Consider the following 19,885-nt stretch of genomic DNA (forward strand, 5'->3'; position numbering starts at 1 on the left):
TAGACCTGCTTTAGACCTGTTTTAGACCTGTTTTAGACCTGCTTTATACCTGTTTTACACCTGCTTTAGACCTGCTTTAGGCCTGCTTTATACCTGTTTTAGACCTGCTTTAGACCTGCTTTAGACCTGTTTTAGACCTGCTTTAGACCTGCTTTAGACCTGTTTTAGACCTGCTTTAGACCTGTTTTAGACCTGTTTTAGGCCTGTTTTAGACCTGCTTTAGACCTGCTTTAAACTTGTTTTAGACCTGTTTTAGACCTGTTTTAGGCCTGTTTTAGACCTGCTTTAGACCTGCTTTAAACTTGTTTTAGACCTGTTTTAGACCTGTTTTAGACCTGTTTTAGACATGTTTTAGTCCTGTTAGACCTGTGAAAATAAGTTGAACTAATGTTGTAGCCTGTTGTACATGACAAAGGCTTTTATACAACAGTGTTTTTGATTGTTTTTTACTTCAAACTACTGTCTCTCACTTAATGAACGGACTAATAATGAACAGAATTGCCAGCACAAACTTCATAAAGGTTTTGCATCGTTATGAGAAGCACTTTTGTAGCTTCTGAGGCTCGACTCCTCACAGTACAGTCCGTTTAGCTGTTCTTTAATCCGACAAATGCTCCGGCTTCCTTCCACTTTCTCTATTGTAGCAAAGCGCACACATTCATACTTTTGAAATAACTATCAAGTCCTTTTTGTTTGATGGATGAAAAAGCCGTCACAGACAATGTCCCCGGTATATATTATTTTTCAAACTCGGCGTGTTTCTGCAGGAGAGAATTGCTCCGTGAACGTGGACGAGTGCGAGTCTGGGCCGTGTTTGAACGGAGGAAGCTGCGAAGATCAGATCAACTCTTACCAGTGCGTCTGTCCCGGAGGATTCACAGGTTTGAAACTCTTTTAATAACCGCGATGAGAAGACATGTAACGCGTTGTGACACTATTTAAGACACTCACACTTCGCTGTTCGTTGTAGTTTCTTTGTCTGTCCAACCACCAATGACTCACTTCACGCGCTCATGTTCAAACCGTGCGGGTGGAGTGTATTGCCCAAGGACGCAACGCTAAAACGCACTGCAAACCGTACAAAAAAAAATCTGTGTATGGATACTGACACGAACGTTTTGATTATCCTGCAAAAATATAGGTTCTTAAAATGTCTCAAATAATTCAAACGCAGTATTGGCGACCAGACGTATGATTTAATCATTTGGAACTGTCCTGAAATTCATGCATTTGTCCCGAATCCCGTATCCTGTCCCAATGGTCCCGAAAAACAGGTCTGGAGCCGGTGCACCTTTGGGCCGGTCACTGTTAGACCCTCTATATGCTTTAGTCAGTGGTTCTCAAGTAATTTACACCAAACTTGTTCCGTTCAGTGCGACTAATACATGGCCCAACAAGGAAAAGTTGAACAAATGTCGATATATCACCCAAAAAATCCCAAAGTTCAGACAGTACCATCTGGTCGCTCTAGTCCAGGGGTGTCCAAACTTTTTTCACCAAGGGCCGCATTTTGAAACTTAAACGGGGCAGAGGGCCACAAACAACTTGACAATGTTGAATTTGTTGAATGACAAAGTGAATTATTTGAAATTTTGCATTTGACATAATTGCGATGAGCCTCCACACCTTTAATTAGACCTAGAACATTAATATTAGGTTGGTATAACATCAATATGCCTGAATTTTCCCAATTTCACAGTAAAAAGTACTACTTTTTGTTGTTTGGGCCGACATAGTAGGAAGCTGGAGGGCCAAAAAAAATCGGTCTGAGGGCCGCATTTGGCCCCCGGGCCCTAGTTTGGACATGCCTGCTCTAGTCCAATCCATTGTATCGTTTTTTTCATAGTTTTGGCCTTATACTTACATTTTTACTTATATACTTATACTCCGGAGCGACTTATATGTGATATTATTTGTTATTTTCACACTTGCAACTGCATTTCATACTCCAGTGCGACTTATACATGTTTTTTTCTTCTCTATTATGCATTTTTTGGCTGGTGCGACTTATACTCCAGTGCGACTTATATATGTTTTTTTCTTCTCTATTATGCATTTTTTGCTGGTGCGACTTATACTCCAGTGCGACTTGTAGTCCGGAAAATACGGTAATACAAGACTGATTGGTATCGGATCCATATTGTGATACTTTGCCATAGTATTACTCGGTATCGGATGACAAAACAAAAATCCCTGGTATTGCCCATCACCAATTTATGGTAATCAACACTGCAAGTCACAGTGGGTGATAAGGAGCCTATCTCTGCTTAATCTGATCCCTGCTGGTTATTCCTTATGTCCACGGAATGAATTAATCCTTTATTAGCTGAGTTTGGTCACGACATCAGAACCCAATCCCTGATGAAGTTAGGCTCCGTTAATTCCCCCTCTAAAACTAGGCTAATTAAATGTAGAACGTACCTGCAAATCAATATGGAATGGCTTTGGGAGGAAATTAACTTTAACATGCGCTGGCTGATGCTGCACTGGTTTGAAGCGCCCCCTACTGGTCTGATGACTCGTTGAACTAAAATGCAGTTAAGATAAATATATTTAGAATTTTGCAAGAAATTTAAAAAATGTCATCAGAATAGCTCATTTTTTAGGTTTATAACGTCACTTCCTGATTGTAATTGATGACATCGTACTAAGAAATTACCCAGCAAACACCAAAAATTGACAAATAAATATAATGAGAGCAACTTTATTTCGTTGAATTAATGTTTAGAACGTCAAAAAATGTGTTTCTTTGTGTGAATTACGCATAAACTTTGACCTGCATGAGTGTCCCTAGTGTGATGTCACTTCCTGTCATTTTCTGGCAAATTTTTTTTACGTTTTCTCAACTAATACATACTCGATTGGTGTAAAACTATAAATTATATGTATACACCAAACAAAGTCAAAATTAGACAACCGTAAGAACTTGTCATAAGCACTTTAAGGCGTTGCACAAGTTGGGCTGGATTCCCGGCCTTGAACATTTGCAGAATGTCTCTACCTGCTCTCTCTCTCTCTCTCTCTCTCTCTCTCTCTGTCCATTTCACGCTACATCTTTTTCTTTTTTAATAAATCATTTGGGCCAGAATCAAAGAGACACAATCACCCTCATTGTTTTGACGTGTTATGTTTAAATTGTGTCTCGCTATAATTATTACTATAACGATAAGTGCATTCCCGACGCGTGCTCTCCGCCCGTGTTTCGCTCAATGAAAGTCAGTGCTAATTTGCAAACGACCTGACAGCGCGTGGCATTGTGAGCACTCGAGGGGGGCGGGCATATTACGAGGGGGGCGGGCATATGATGAGGGGGGCGGGCATATGACGAGGGGGGCGGGCATATGACGAGGGGGGCGGGCATATGACGAGGGGGGCGGGCATATGATGAGGGGGGCGGGCATATGACACCGACCAACGTAGAAGAGGAGAACAACAAAGCCAATAACAGGTGCCATATGTCAGCCGCCATTAGAGGGGTCTCCGAAGATTATGGGGAAGCTGCTTAAGAGACTTATTAAGTGCAATGAAAGAAAGAAAGAAAGACAAAAGCAATTTCTATAATGAGGAAAATATAGGTCAAATTTTGGAAGGAATCGTTTTGTTTTTTGTTTACAATTGTGGAGTAATATAATGTGGTGTAATATAATAAGTTGTGGTGTAATATAATTATAGTTCGGTGTAAAAACTAAAATGGATGATTCTATTTACTCAAAATGCATATGACATGTTTTTACAATTTTCTAATTTTGACTTTATTTAGTGTATCTGTTGCAAGTTTTTTTTACAAATACCCACTCGATTGGTATAAAACTAATTTATTAGTTTTATACCAATTGAGTGGGTATTTGTAAAAAAAACATTGAAAAATCAGTGGAAAATTGAAGTATTAACAGTGAAATCACACTAGCAACGCTCATTCCAGTCAAAGTTCATGCAGGATTTACACAAAAAACACTTTCTAAACATGAATTTATATTTTTCTTTGTCAAACTAAAAATTGTGACATAGATGAGTTTTGGCCCAGTCTTTTCTGGGTAATTTCCTAGTGTGATGTCATCAATTACAAACAGGAAGTGAAATTATCAACCTAAAAAAATGTGCTATTCCGTGATATATTTTTTAGCAAAATTCAAACATATATTTATCTGCATTTTAGTTCAATTCGTGGTCCAACCTGTCATAGGCACTTTAAGTTTTACTTTAATTCAGGTCAATTTTTAACATTTTAACTTATTTAATTTAACTAAATAAGTTAAAAGTGCTGCTAGAATGTACATTATCTGTTGTTACTTTATATTAAGTGTAAATCTGCTGCACTGGTTGTATGTGGCTCAAACGTCTTTACAGTGACATCATTTCGGCCACAGTCATTAACCTGTGACAAACACTTGAGAAAAGACAGTTATGAATAGAAGGAAGCCCATAGTGGGATTACGGTTAGGCTAAAATAAGCCCTCATTATGGTGAAAACATTACATGGCCAATAGTTCACTATGTTAAGACTGTTAAGTAATAATGTTCTGACACATTTGGACTCAGTGACCCGTCATAGCCACTGTCTCGTCCGTTGTTTACCTCTGCATTGATCTATACATAGAAGGTAAATACAGGGTTTGGGGGATTACGGGTACAACCAGACAGACATAGCACCTTTTGGTAAATATTTATCATAGTTTTACCTCTGCTAACTTGAAGTTTGAGAAGAAAGTTTGACGAATACAAGTTTAAAATCACTGGAAGTAGAGCCAAGTTCTAAAACAGAATCCTCCTGTGATGTCATTATCATTGGAAACATGGACAGAGCCTGAGCTACAAACAGACTTGTCGCTAAAAGATTTTTTAGGGACAAAGATAAAGAGTTTTTAAGTCTGTTTGCTGAAACTTGGCGCTGCTGTTGCATCTTCTCTGCACATGCTCAGTTAGACAAACACCTGCAAACATCCTTGATTCCCACACAGGTTTATTCAGCGTGGTTTGAGCTTAGATCCATGGGTTTGAGGCTGTTTGGTCCTCAGAGCTCTAAAAGAAGCTGGTCTCCGCTCTGGTTCTAAAAGCTCATGTTAGAGAGCGGAGCGGCCTCTGAACACGACCACAGACCGAGCAGCTGTGGGAGAAGAAGAACCAAGCTTCCCACGCAGTAATGCCCAGCGGCCTGTAGAGAGCCCCATTCACACAAGCTGACTGCAATCTGCACATGGTAATTAGCTGGGAACGGGGAATGGGGCTTTAGACGGAGAGATTCTGTTTTAGAAATGAGCTCTACTTCCTGTAATTTTCAGCTTTCATTTTTAAAAACTTTCTTTACTAACTTGACCAATGTAAAACTACCCGTGGTAAACTATCAATATTCACCACAGGTTCTATGCCACCAAAATAAGTCATAATTAGACAAACACGAGAATCTGTCATAAGCACATAAGCATAACTAAGTAACTCTGGCGGTAGAGCTCCCCTTGCAGCTCCCTTGTGAAAATACATGGTCAGAACATAATAAGAGAGCGTGACCGCATACAAAACCATTGAAAGTTGCCAAATATAAAGAAACATAGCCAGGGTTTCTCAGGAGAGTTGTCTACGGGTCGTATGATATTGCATTTAACACAGTTCAAGTTGATTTCAAGCTCAATGTCACAGCTGTGAAGGCAATTTCTGACAAACATGTTAATCCAAGCAAGAGGAACGAACCCATGCCATTCCCGTGTACCTAAACCTCTTGCGCCTCCTACTGGCACTGGCAGCTCCCCTCCCTGCACTGCCTCAGACGTGGGTGGAGGCTGGTGCGGCGGCGGCGGTGGTGGAGCCGTTTACTGCAGCGCATTCCTCACTCGGACAGTGACTTTGGCCAGCTGGCTCCTTATACTTTAGAGCTTACTTCTACTTATTGCTCCGCTTGGGACGGGACGGGACAGGATGGGCTGGGCCTGTGGAGATGGGAGCGAGGGAGGGAAAATGAAAAAGGTGGGCAGAGCCGGGCGGCGTGCGATCACTCCTGTGCAGAGGAGCGCACCACCACCACCACCACCACCACTGCCTCGTAAGCCCAAATGCAAAAGGAATTTAGCTGTGCAGTTGTCTTTTCTGTGGACTATACGCACCATGTTGGGGGGAAGGTGGATGTCGTTGCTTTGTTGGTGCGCTGGAGCTTTCTGGATGGCAGGTACAGTATTATCAGCAATTTATATAAGTTTATATTCTCCAAAGGGTGTTGTCTTCCACTTGGCTAAACCTGGGCAGCTTTGGGAGTATTTTAATGCAAGTTGACTGCTGCTGTCAGGATTTAAGACGCACCGTGGCTTGATGGGGTTGATTCCTCGCAACGTTTGTGGCGAGAAATCCTGCAACGTTTCTCTGTCTTCTCGCTAAACGAATGCGGTTTTATCATGTTACATTGGAGCACAAATTGTATTCATCTCCGTGCAATGACAGGCCGTTTCCTAGAGCGTCCCATCTGCAAATGACAATAGGAAACGGCAGATTTGTCTGAAGGCAATGCAGGATACACTTATTACATTTAGTTTGCATTTGTGGCGTAATGCGGTTCCTTGGCGCGCTGTGGATTTGAATAGTGATTGGATTTTGTGCATCTGGCTGTAATGTTGCAGGATATTGATAGGTTTTATTGTGACATAGATTTTGATTACATCTGAGTTTCTATCACCGCAAAAAAAAAAAAAAAAACTACAGGGGAAAAGGCCGTCACTAAGAAATGTATGAAACAAATTCAACCAACAATCAAGACCTGGACCGACATTATAACTGACATTCGTAAAATTAAGAAGATTACAATGTGACTAAATTTGAAAAATCACACATTTGTTAACACGGGACAATTACAGCGGACCTAACCCTACAGGTTTAGGACTGTTTAGGTTGTGTATATGCTGTCTCTCTGTGTCTTGTTCTGTGTTCCTATTGTGCTTTTTATGTTTAAAAAGTAAATAAATATATATATATATATATATATATATATATATATATATATATATATATATATATATATATATATATATATATATTAAGTAGATACATCAGTATTAGTAGAAGTAGATGTATCAAAATATCAAACATTTGAAAATGTGACATTTACTTACTTTAGTCAAGTCAACACATTTGACTTGTGCAGTTGCACAAAAAGTACAAACAACAGTGTTTGCTGTAGTGGAAGTATTGTTTTATAGTAGCCCCATAATACTAACAAATTATGAAAAATGATTAGTAGAGATTGATAGGATTTTACTGTAATCAACTGGCAACATTTAAAAAAAGTATTAATAAATAATATTTACAGGTGACATCTGGATAAGTAATAAATAATTGTTCTGTCAGAGCAAAATAAGCCAACAAGCACTTTTTAAATGTATTATTCACTTTGCAAAAAGGACAAAGAGGGGACGCTGGTCTGAAATACATTGTATTTAAAAAACATATGTAATTAACTTCAAATCTCTTCCTCACACTCTTCCCTCTCCAGGCGTTCACTGCGAGGTGGACATAAACGAGTGTGACAGCGCCCCCTGCCAGAACGACGCCGCGTGCGAGGACGACATCAACTCCTACAGGTGCCACTGCCCCGCTCCGGCCGCCCCGGGGCAGGATCCGTGGGGAGGGCCGGACTGTGACGTGCGACTGACCGGCTGCCATTCCCACCTGTGCCAACACCACGCCTCCTGCGCACCCACCTTAGCCCCCGACGGAGGCCACACCTACACCTGCCTGTGCCAACCCGGGTGGAGTGGCAAGCTTTGCAACACATCCACGACGTTCTCATTCAACTCCGAAGGCTATGTCCACATGGGAATGCCGGAATTCAGCAACAAATCTAAACAAGCAGACGTCCGCAATGAAATGCACCTACAGCTCCGGTTCAGGTCCACGCTGCCCGATATGGTTTTGTACTTTCGAGGGACGATGGAAAACTACATGTACTTGGAAGTGGCGGGAGGCGTGCTGCGAGCTAAAGTGAAATCCGGCAAGGTGCTGCACGCGTCCCACCCCGTACCAGTCAACGACGGGGAGTGGAGAGAAGTCACGATGACCATGGACGAGATGCTGGTCATGACTTTGAAGGGGCCCAATTGCCTGGAAGGATGCAAAGTCAAAAACGACGGCTACAATCACTTACTGTTCCTCCAGCTCGGTCTTTTCAAACAGATGTACGTAGGGGGAGCCCCGCCGGAGTTCTTAGCCAGGACGTCGAGCAGAAAAGGGTTCATAGGGTGCATGGAGGACCTGCAGGTGGACCACAAGCCGCTGCTGCCCCAGGATCTCCTGCGGGAGGAGAGCAGGGGTATGGAGCTGGGGTGCGCCAAGCAGGAGTGGTGTGGGGAGGACCCGTGCGAGGGGAGAGGGGAGTGCGTGGACCTGTGGGTGAGGGCCAGCTGCCAGTGCCAACGGCCCTACCACGGAGAGGGATGTCAGCAAGGTAAGAACAGGCGCGATACGTGTTTTAAGCTAAAGTATTTGCAGGAGGTGGAAAGTCGCCTGCACGATTCAATGTTAAATAGGAAATAGAAAGTTAAAACTATACTTTGGAACATGCAGATGGATACACTTTATGCCATACTGTGGAATATGATAGCTAAAGGAACATCAATTTCATACAAACAAGCAGGTGTCGGAGTCAATGTTGTGGCAATGCAAGGCCACTTACAGTAAGTGCAGCATTTTTATAATTTTTTTCTGCAATAAAACTATCAAAATGAACACAAAAAAACAAAAAAACACTAAAAAGTTGCATTCAAAAACACATCAGTACTCCATTAATGAAATTCACCATGTTTTTACCATAACATGTTCATTTAATGCTATTATATTCAGTGTTATTGGGGTAAAATGTTGTTACTCAGTATATGTTTTTATAATTGTTCTAGACTATTGTTCTGAGTAACATTTGGACACATTCTATCAGATCGGTAGCATGACTTCAGCCGGCCGAGTCGACCGCTCCCACACATTGACCTTTGCAAACCCTGAGGACGTGGGAGCAGGTTTAGCTGTGATTCAGTTAAAGCAAAGTTCACGTCGCCGTGTCTGCTTAGTGTTTTGCTTGTGAAATTGCTTTCCTCCTTTTTCCAAGTCTTACACGTATACACGGTCTGGGCAGTTACCCATTTGTATCAGTAATTACTTTAAAAAACACTATAAAATTGCTAAGATCCACAAAATATTGACATCTGATCTTCATCCCTTACTCAGATGTTGCATGGTTTTACTTTTTCGTCAAACATTTCGTTCTTTTCCTTTAAGAGAAAGAAATATATTCTTAAAAGTTGGCAAAAAAAAGCACTCGCTATCTGGAATGCTCGCTCCAACTACCCTTCAGAAACACACATGGTAACTATGTAAACACTGGTTGCTATTTCTTTGACGAAACAATGAAACAATTCAGTTTTGGATTCCTGCTCACAAAATCGCATTGGAATTTATCTGTGTGCGTCTCCTTTTTTTTGCAGAATACCCATCTTGGACATTTGGTCAGGAGAACTCCACCAGCTACGCCGCCTTCGCCGTCGCCGAGAGCCACGGGGAAAACTTCACCGTGTCGTTCCTCATGCGCTCGCTCAAACACAACGGCCTCCTGCTCCAACTCCGGCGCCAGGAGAAGCCTTACCTGACCATCTATCTCAAAGACGGGACCGTGGCCATCTACAGCCCGCACACCACCTTACTCTCCGAAGCCAAATTTGTCACCGACGGCAACAACACTCTTGTGACGTTGAAGGTGCAATACGGTCACGTGGTGTTTCCGATGGCGGGGAACCATCGCGCCTTGGGGAACGTGACGGTGGAGGCCGGGGACGTGGCGTATCTCGGAGGTCTGCCGCCCGAGAAGAACATGAAGCCCTGGGGAGGACATTTCAAAGGGTGTCTGCAAGACGTGAGGATCGACGACAAGCACTTCACCACCGCGGAGGGTTCGGAGGACGAGGACGACTACCAGGTTCAGCTCAGAGAGAACGTGCTGAAGGGATGCCACAGCGATGACACGTGCAAGGTAATGGATGGATGGATTATGGGTTTATTGATCTCGAAGCACAGCAGCAGAAACCTTTTCACTGCGCTTTCCTGTCACAGTGAATGGAAAAATGAATGATTTAAGTCGTTTTTATTGTGTTTTAAAATTAGTTTGCCAATAGAACAAGTATGTTCTGTTGCTACTTCGATTGTAGTTGCATTTTTTTCTCATTTCAACGCTTGTTCCATTGGCTTGTTCTTTAACGTAGTCAAAATACACTCAAAACAATTCAATTACTACTTATTTTAAACATTATTATCTTATTCTAGATGGTCATTCTTCCTGCGTGAGTAGTTTAACAGGAGCATTTGACAGGTAAGGTCAGCAGATAGTGTGTCAGGGCAGTTTGAGGAGAGTAACCGCCCTCAGGACAAGTATTTCTTCATAGATGGTCTTCTGACGTAATTACTGCAAAAGGTCAGTTGTATTTCAGCGGTCTACAGACAGCAATACAATATCTTAGGCGGCTCAACCATTTTGGGAAAAAAATGTATAAATTGCTACTTAATTTGCTAACTGTAAAAAAGGAGTAGATTCAGTTCTCTGTGCACATTTTAAAGATGTCCAGACAATTTAACATTTGTGAGAAAAGTCAATGTTTCTAAAGGTTCAAAAGACAGGGTTAATGGGCTTTTGTGTGGGTCCATGGTTCATAGTGTGTTCATATATACGTAAATAATGCACTTTAAAGTCAGGTGGTTTAACAGTGAAAATAAACATTTATCCATGGCTTAAGACAACTAAAAACATTCATCATTAATTGCTTTTGGATTATGTCTTCTTTTCATTTTAGCATTTCAAAAGCTATTTAATTCCTCTGGGTTCATTCCAAACTGCAGGCCACGCAGCAATAGACAATAAGTCATGGTGTAATGGATTCATAACACACCACAGATGATTCACAAATTGAAATAAACATGGGGTTTAGAAATAAAACTGTATTAAAGGTGTTAGTAGTAGAAACAGTAGCAGGCCGTTTTTTTCTGTAACAGTTGTAAAGTTCAAGTTCACGGTTAAGATTCTCCCAAATGGGATTACGGCCAACAGAGTGGACAGAATGTACACCTGCCACATGCCGCCATCAATCAATCAAAGATCGGATCAAAAAACCTGGCTTATTCGCAGCACGCAAGGAAATTAAGTCTTCCTTTCTTCTTCTTTCAAATGAAAAGTTAAAATCAATGTCAAATATGTCTTGCTGCTGTGAAATCATGCCGGCGTCTGCATTGCCTAAAACCCATTACCATTGATCCGGCGGTGAATCCTTTGATCTCTGAGTTAGCGCTCAATCCTCTCGGCAGCTAACCACCGCGCTAGCATCGGACCGTCACAAGCGATCGCTACATGAGCCTAATCCACGCCCATCTGTGTTTCCCGTGCGTCCAGGATGCACCCTGCCTCAACGGTGGACACTGCGAGGTCACCTGGAACGACTTCAGATGCAAGTGTCCCAGTAACTTCTCGGGGCGCGTCTGCCAGACCCGCCTGTGGTGCATGGACAACCCCTGCGTGGAAGGAGGGCGCTGCGTGGACCTGCAGGACGGATATGAGTGTGAGTGCAGTTGTAATCCAGAGTGCACTCCATGGAGGGGTCAAGTCTTGTCAGGTGAAGGCGCGAGTTTGTTTGGACGGCTTTTAATTAGCGCCGCAGACAAACACGTTTAATGCAGGCTTCCTGAGGTAAGCCCACATGCCAATATTAGCCCCGGGAGAGATATTTAGTGCAACATGTGAGGTGAACTTGAAAAGCAGGTCATATTTATAAAGTGCTTTCTCCAGTACAAGGTGGTTTACGTCAAAGAACCCGTCAAACACACAGCATATCAGTGGAGGTAAGATGTCTTGCTCCTGGACACATCGACAGACTCCGCAGCAGTCCAAATGTAATGCTCACTTACCTAATGCATTCTGAGCATCCGAAATGATCCCCACGAGGAGTTTAGAAGTGCTTTTCACAACTCTTGAGGCCAGTGAGCTTTACCGCCATGGAAAATCGAACCAACATTAGCATGCTAACAGTGCTCATCCTGCTCTTCAGTCACACTTTGTGGTTGTTAGTCACACTTTGTGGTTATTATGGTTTTCTAAAGCCACAGTTGCCCAGTGGAAGATCACTCTGTGGCTATGGCCTCTTGTTATGCAATCTATGAGCCTCTAGAGCACAACACGGCCAGTGGCAGGGACAATACACCAGCCCAAGGCAGTTAGTTAGTGAATAGCAAACATTTCTAACATTGTTTAATAACTTTTTTTTTTTTAAGGCCTTAATAAAGCATGCACAATACTTAATTCAGAAATAACAAATAGTTTGTCAAGAATAATTCAGGCTTAGAAACCCTAACATCCAAACCCAACAACATACTAAGGGTGACACCTTCTTAATAAACTTTGTTCATTACAAATTAAGCGTTTGTTCATGCTTTATTGAGGCTTATTGAAGTAGTTATTATGCAATCTCAAATTTGCAATTGAGCAAGAAAAATCAGGAAATCATTATTGTATTTCTACCCTGTAGCGAAATCCAGAATGCCCAAAGGAAACGTTCACACTGCAGTAAAATTCAGATTTTTTTTTGCCCATATGTGACCTACATCGGATTTGTTCAAATCTGATCCAGGCCACTTTCATATGTGGAAATGAATCTGATATGCACTTTTAGAATGCAACTGCAGTCTGAACGCTTACGTCCCCTGAACGTCATCAATAGGCAACATTTCCATGATAAACGTCACAATTCTGAGTCAAAGTGGAGAGAAACCGCAGCCGAAAACTGTGGAAGAAGAAAGACGTTTGTGAACTGATCAATACACGTGGTGACAAATCAATTCAGGCAAAAATAGAGGCTCCGTACTGTAATCAGGCGGTATTTGAGGAGATCACAAAGGAGTTGGCCAAGGAATTAAGTGCTCCTGGCTGAAAAAAGAAACTAACAGACTGAATAAAAGGAGCGGACGGGTAAAGTGCACTGCATGAGACGTCATGTGCTTTTGCATGCGAGCCACATCTAGATATATTCTGTTCACACCAGACACAAACAGCAGTCACATTTTTTTGTAATGTCAACGACCACGTACACATTTTTTTTCGACTCAAACTAAAAAATCCAAATTGGGCCTCATACCCTGCAGTGTGAACTTGGCCAAAGTATGATAAAGAAGGTTGAAAAAGTAGCACACAGTGTAATTCAAATGTGAATACAACGCAAATCTAACAGTCAGGCGTACAAAAGAATGAATATGACTGATTATGGAACAAGGTAACACTACAATTATGACTTCTGCAATGACGGTAACACGTATTTATGTCACAGGTTTGACTGACGCCATCTTCCAGGACAACTCTCTCCAGTACGCGGCCAACGCCTCTCTGCTCGGCCCCATCACCAGCATCACCCTCAACCTACGAACGCGGGACGAAAACGGCGTCTTACTCCGCGCCAACGGCAAAACCCAAGTCTTCTGCGTGGGTCTGCTCAACTCCACCCTGCTAGTCAAAATGGACAGTGGCGCTGGGTCCGAGCTTTTAGCCTTCACCAGCGAGCGAGTCGTTTCGGACGGCGCCTGGCACAACGTCCAGCTCGCCATGGCCGACCCGGAAATGCCCGTGTCCCGCTGGCGCCTCACGGTGGACGGAAACCGAGCCGGCACCAGCTTCGGAAACGCCGGCAACCTCGACTTCCTGAACGACACTCAAATCTGGTTGGCGGAGAAGTACACGGGTTGCCTGGGAGACGTCAGAGTGGGCGGAGTCTATCTGCCGCTGACAAAAGTCGCCGAGGTCCCTCAGGCGAGTCGTTTTGTGCGTTTAGGCGGACACGAGCCGGACGTGGGGTGCAAAGGCTCGCCCATCTGCGACTCCCAGCCTTGTTTGAACGCTGGAGTTTGCCAGGATCAATTCAACGAGTTCAATTGCAGTTGCAGTCCAGGGTGGGAGGGCGTCCTGTGCGAAAGGGAGATAAACGAGTGCGAGTACGAGCCCTGCCTCTATGGGACGTGCGCGGACCTGATGGCGGACTTCCGGTGCGATTGTGAGCCCGGCTACACGGGCAAGAGCTGTGAAGAAGAAGTGGACGACTGCGCGGCGTACGAGTGCGTGAACGGAGGGACGTGTGTGGAGACGGTGGGGACGCACACCTGCTCGTGTCCACAGGGCTACGTCGGGAAACGCTGCCAGTGAGTGATGGGACTTTGCACTCCTGAGGGACGTGGTTTTGAATTTGAAGCCGAACGATCTGACGTAACTGGCGTGGTACGGAAGAATCAGAAACAGATGCGGTTTATTGCTTTTGTCTGGGAAATTCAACAAACTAGGAACTTGCATGAACATGAAAAAAATGCTAAATATAAACTATGATAGAATAAGATATGCATACAAATAAGGAGGTACTCAAATAAAAATAAACTTACTTATTTACTTTGCATTTTTTATTTTATTTCATGTTGATCCAAGGCAAATAATTCAGATTTTAAGATTATCTGTATAAAATGATTACAATCGTTTGGAAAGGGCTGACAGAATACATTCCCAAACTTTTCTCATCCCAAACACAATAATAATTTGCGCTCAACCCAAAATTTTGTTAACTGAGTGTTTATTGCATTTCAGTTTAATTTAATCGATCTGGTAGAACTGAAATTAGTCTTGATACTTCTACAATTGATAAATCCTGACTGGGCCAAAAACCCAAAAATTATCTACAGACAATAATACAGTCTGGCAGATTATTCTCAGTTTCAATACCAACTTGTCAATTTAGAATCCCTTGAAATTAACATTGAATTTGAATGTGGAATAGGCAGAAAACCAGTAACAAAATACTCCAATACGCCGCCTATAAATACAAGAATTGACCCTTAACCTTTACTGTGAACACTGTGAATTCTAAACCAAATGCCAAATGTTTGAACACTGCTTGCTTGCCTCCATTAGGTGGCGCTTTCCTCCGGTCTCGTGCGACGTAAACACCCCTTGTGAGAACGGCGGGGTGTGTGTCGGGGAGGACGCCGGAGGGAACTGCACCTGTAAACCTGGCTACGCTGGCTCCAGGTGAGGACGAGGCTGGACGCTCACGCCGCAGGTCTAAGACGGTTCACGTTGTCACATCATGAGGAAGCACCATTTAGTCAGCCTATAGTCAACTTTATATCCGTTTAATTCCCATCTTTTCCGATATCAGAAGTCAAGATAGACGTGACCTATGTAAACGATTAGATTTGAGTCAGGATTTTGCACCACAAAGGTGAAAAAAAATCAGATCGGGGATGTTCACACGGTCATGAAAAAAAGGGCAGATCTAGGTCACATTTGGGTGAAAATAAATGAATAAATAAATACAGTTTTTTCCGGACTATAAGTCGCACCAGCCAAAAAATGCATAATAAAGAAGAAAAAAACATATATAAGTCGCACTGGAGTATGAAATGCGGTCGCAAGTGTGAAAATAACAAATAATATCACATATAAGTCGCTCCGGAGTATAAGTATAAGTATAAATATAAGTATAAGTCGTCCAAAACTATGAAAAATGGTGTGCCTTATAGTCCGGAACATACGGTAATCAGATTGATACATGACTGTAAACGCGTGTGAAGAAAAGAGGAAGTAGATGACGTGGGAGAAGGAATAGTTCAGTTTAGAGTTACGGAGAGGAGGCCATGTTTGGACTGTGCTTTCCACACGACACAAAATGCAAACTAAGTGCGACATGAACTAACCCTTGAGAAGTCATGACGTTAAAAACCCGACTAGGACATGAGCATGATGCCGTCGTGTCCTCGGGCAGCACAATGACTTATTCCACTGTGTTTGCTCCGTATAGAATCTTCACATGTTGTTACATTTGAGTGAAAACTGTCAATATCCAACTTCCACCTCTAGTTTCTAAAGTTCATTATTGTTCAGAATAACGTTATTATGAGGTTGTTAAAATAAGATATTTCTTTATTGTCCACACATGGGGAAATTTCGTTGTTACAACGGAGTAGATACAGGGGGAAGGACAGATAACTTATAGGAAGTTTCAAAAAAACACTCTTAATAGAAGAACTCTTATAAATAAAACAAAAAAACTTTTATTAACAAAACTCCTCTCATATCTTAATAGGGAATGGAGGGAAAAAATAATAATAATAAAATAAAAAGATAAAGATAAAAATAAAGTAAAACAAAAATAAAATAATAACAATAAAATAAAGTAAAGTAAAAATAGCTAGCATAAGACTAAATAATACTAATACTAATGGTAAGTAAACAAAACACTCGTATTGTTTGTTAAAGGCGGTATGGACGATTTTTCGGCGATTAGAGAACGCAGGTGGAAGTGCGCATGCGCACTCCCCCGTGTGGACTGATACAACACACACGTGTGTTTGTTTATTAGCGCAACGGAGCGCATCGCATCTCTCGTCTCCCGTAGATTTCTGTCCACTTCTGAGTCAGCTCGAACTGTCTTTCTCCGTCTTCATTTTGCCCCGTACACTGAGGGAACTATATTATGATAGATCCATGCGCTTAGGCACGCGGAAACGTGGGGATGAGCCTGACGCGGCTGCAGGTGAGCGGTAGGTGCGTTTTATAATTGATACATGGCGGGACAAATGATTTATCCACGCCACGAGGAAATATGATAAAAAATTTGCTGAAAAAAAAATTGTCCATACCACCTTTAACATCTATGCTAATTTCGGCGCAACCCAATAGCGGTAACAATCTCAAACAAGGCTCTGGTGTAATTATCGTATTTTCTGGACTATAAGTCGCACCGGAGTATAAGTGGCACCAGCCAAATAATGCAAAATAGAGAAGAAAAAAACATATATAAGTCGCACTGGAGTATGAAATGCAGTTGCAAGTGTGAAAATAACAATTGATATCACATATAAGTCGCTCCGGAGTACAAGTATAAGTATAAGTTGCACCCCGGCCAAAACTATGAAAAAATAAAATAAAATAAAATATGATAAGTATTTTCCAAGCCTGAACCATGTTTAATAAACTATTTGTTATTTATGAATTACTTAGTTCATGCTACGTTGAGGCTACTTAAGGTGTAGCTATTATAAAGTGGCACCTATTTCCTTTATACCAATACAATTTACTGCATCTTACAGTTTTCAACATTTCGTCTCTCCCTCCGGTGTGAACTGTCTGCGACCTGTGAGCAGAGGTCAGAGGTCACGGCGAGCACTTCCTGTCAGCCGGGAGTGACGGTTTTTGCGGTTTGTGTTGCAGGTGCGAGACAGAAATAGACGAGTGTGCGTCGAGCCCGTGTCTGAACAGCGCCACCTGTCTGGACCGACTGGGCCGCTTCCAGTGCCTCTGCGCCCCGGGCTTCAGCGGCAAGCTCTGTGACAGCACCGTGAGTGGTTTTTCCTCTTTACCAGCCGCGTGGTCACCGTTTAAGTGGACATATCGTGCTCCCTTTAGGCCAGGGGTGTCCCAACTTTTTTCACCAAGGGCTGCATTTTGAAACTTAAACGGGGCAGAGGGCCACAAACAACTTGACAATGTTGAATTTGTTGGATGACAAAGTGAATCATTCAAAATTTTGCATTTGATGTCATTGCGATGAGCGTCCACACCTTTAATTATACCTAGAACATTAATATTAGGTTGGTATAACATCAATATGCCTGAATTTTCCCAATTTCACAGTAAAAAGTACTAGTTGTTGTTGTTTGGGCCAACATAGCAGGAAGCTGGAGGGCCAACAAAAATTGGTCTGAGGGCCGCATTTGGCCCCCGGGCCCTAGTTTGGACATGCCTGCTTTAGGCCTTTATCGGTTCCTACGCGTGCCTTTTGTCAGGGAATAATAAGCCCGGACACGTGGGACTGTTCCTGGTTCTTATTCTTACGGAGGAAACGTTTTAGTCTGAAGCTGGAGTAGAACGCTCTGGCTACAGTAGTGTAAAATGCATATGTATGTGTGTGTGAACCTGTGTTAAACCGTCTTAAATCAGGACAAGTGTGCCATGCTGCTGACCGCTTTCAACAGCCAATCAGAGCAGCCGGATTACGGGCAGTTTCCTTACCAAACACGCGTCATTTTTAAACATATCTTTTGTTTCTTTGCTTGAACAATGACTTCCGGTTATTCGCACTTGTACTTTGGTCCTGCCCATTTTAATCTGGGTGAAGACCAGTGTTTTAATGCTGGTTTAGTCCCGGCTGTGTCCATGTTTAGTCCCGGGTTCGGTCCTATTTTAGTCTCAATTTGAATGTGGTGTTTGTGCAAGTGTGAGCATAAAGCTAGTTAGACTCGTTCACCGCTGCAAAGCACAGAACTCCTCCTGTTTACGCATTTGAAGAGTCGCTGGTTTTACGCTAACATGATTTCCATTTATTACGGGATTAAAAACTACACCACACTTCTTGCATTGTTTTTACATTTTTCTTGAAATCAATCTTTCCCATTACAGCAGACAGCTATTGCCATGAGTCCTCAGTAATCAGACAATAGCATTTCACATAGACATATTCACAATGCATCCATTCTAAAGCAACTAGATTCAACTAGATTCAACTAGATTAAACTAGATTAAACTCATGATTCACTGCAAAATCTTCAGCTAACTCAACTCTTTTTTTGGCGGTTGTCCATCCACATCGTTTAATCTAATTGAGATAAGCAGTCGACTAATACAACATGTGGTTGACCGACAGATTAATCGACTAAACTACTTAAATATTATTATTGGTCATGAGGTTGTTTGATGTCATATTGAAACCCAGATACCTTCACATTTGACATTCATAACTTTTAGGAGCAGCTCTTTGTTATTTTATGTGTTTTCGGCCCAAATAACTCGACTTTGTTCAATATTCGATCGATGGAATCATATATTTTGAAGCTCAGTATCGTGTCTTCTTTCCAACAGTAACGATTTTTGACCAAGGTTATATAGTTATAGAAATAAATACCAGACTTCCGTTTCATCATTATTATCATTATTATTATTATTGTAGACTTGCTTGATTGAAAACGCTGCGTCTATGAAACTCTGAAAAGTAACGGCACTAAAGTTTAACCAATGAAAACTTAGAAAACAGCTTTTTGGTTACATCTGGTGCGTCTCTCTGTCCTCTGCAAATAAAAATGAACATAAAACCTATATCCGACGACTCTGCGCTGCGTCTATTACTTCTGCTTTAAAGTCGTACGTCCCGAGTAAACAGATGACGATATATTTCAACTACGAATCCTAAACTTTGAGTCAGACACAGAGAAGGAGAGCAGAGCAGACCTGCTTTTCTGTCAAACTGACATTTTTCCCCCTCACGCACTGGCAGCGCTTCAAAGCCGCAGTAAAGGAAGGATGCCAACTAAAACAGATTATTTTTGTCTGTGGCATCCATCAACCTTATCCTCACGGTCACTCCAAACCGGGCCGTTTCGTCAGCTTGTTTCGTCCACGATTAAAACAAACGGTAATTTTATGTCGTAGCAAATGAAAGATGTGGATCAAAAGATAGATTGTTTCCTTTTAATGGCACAATTTTGCTAAAAGCTTTGTCTTATTCTACGAGAAGCACGTTATGGGGTTCAAATTTGGTTCTTTTACCTCTGCAGAGTGTGTGGAGAAATAAGACAAATATATTCACTTTGCAAGAAAGAGATTTAAAACCCGAACAGCAAAAACTTACCTGAGGTTTAATTCTCTTCATTCATGTTTGTCTCATTCATCCTGTTTATGAGGTTCTCTTTCACTGAGCCTCACTTTTCCACTGATTCTTATGTCAAAGGTAGAGTCCATAAATCATCACGAATCAATATTACAACTGCTCGTATTGCCAGGGCACGTTGCTAAATGGCTAGCTTTTTTCCGCTTGTTAATCCCCGCTGTTGGCAAATCCAGCAAAAACTATAATTA

At 42.1% G+C, this 19,885-nt stretch overlaps 1 protein-coding gene across 1 annotated transcript in view; it reads left to right on the plus strand.

Annotated features, from left to right (window-relative positions):
• Window positions 1-19,885, plus strand: part of crb2b (crumbs cell polarity complex component 2b) — a 42,480-nt gene that overhangs the window by 21,773 nt on the left and 822 nt on the right. The window contains exons 6-12 of the mRNA XM_072433519.1: window positions 768-881; window positions 7,472-8,422; window positions 9,453-9,994; window positions 11,402-11,567; window positions 13,326-14,187; window positions 14,945-15,061; window positions 17,246-17,372. Coding sequence (XP_072289620.1) covers window positions 768-881; window positions 7,472-8,422; window positions 9,453-9,994; window positions 11,402-11,567; window positions 13,326-14,187; window positions 14,945-15,061; window positions 17,246-17,372 — 2,879 coding nt within the window. The remainder of the gene's footprint in view (window positions 1-767; window positions 882-7,471; window positions 8,423-9,452; window positions 9,995-11,401; window positions 11,568-13,325; window positions 14,188-14,944; window positions 15,062-17,245; window positions 17,373-19,885) is intronic.

The sequence above is a fragment of the Eucyclogobius newberryi genome, unplaced genomic scaffold, assembly GCF_026437365.1.
Source record: "Eucyclogobius newberryi isolate DKJ021-1_F unplaced genomic scaffold, fEucNew1.0.hap1 SCAF_6, whole genome shotgun sequence".
Taxonomy (NCBI): Eukaryota; Metazoa; Chordata; class Actinopteri; order Gobiiformes; family Gobiidae; genus Eucyclogobius; species Eucyclogobius newberryi.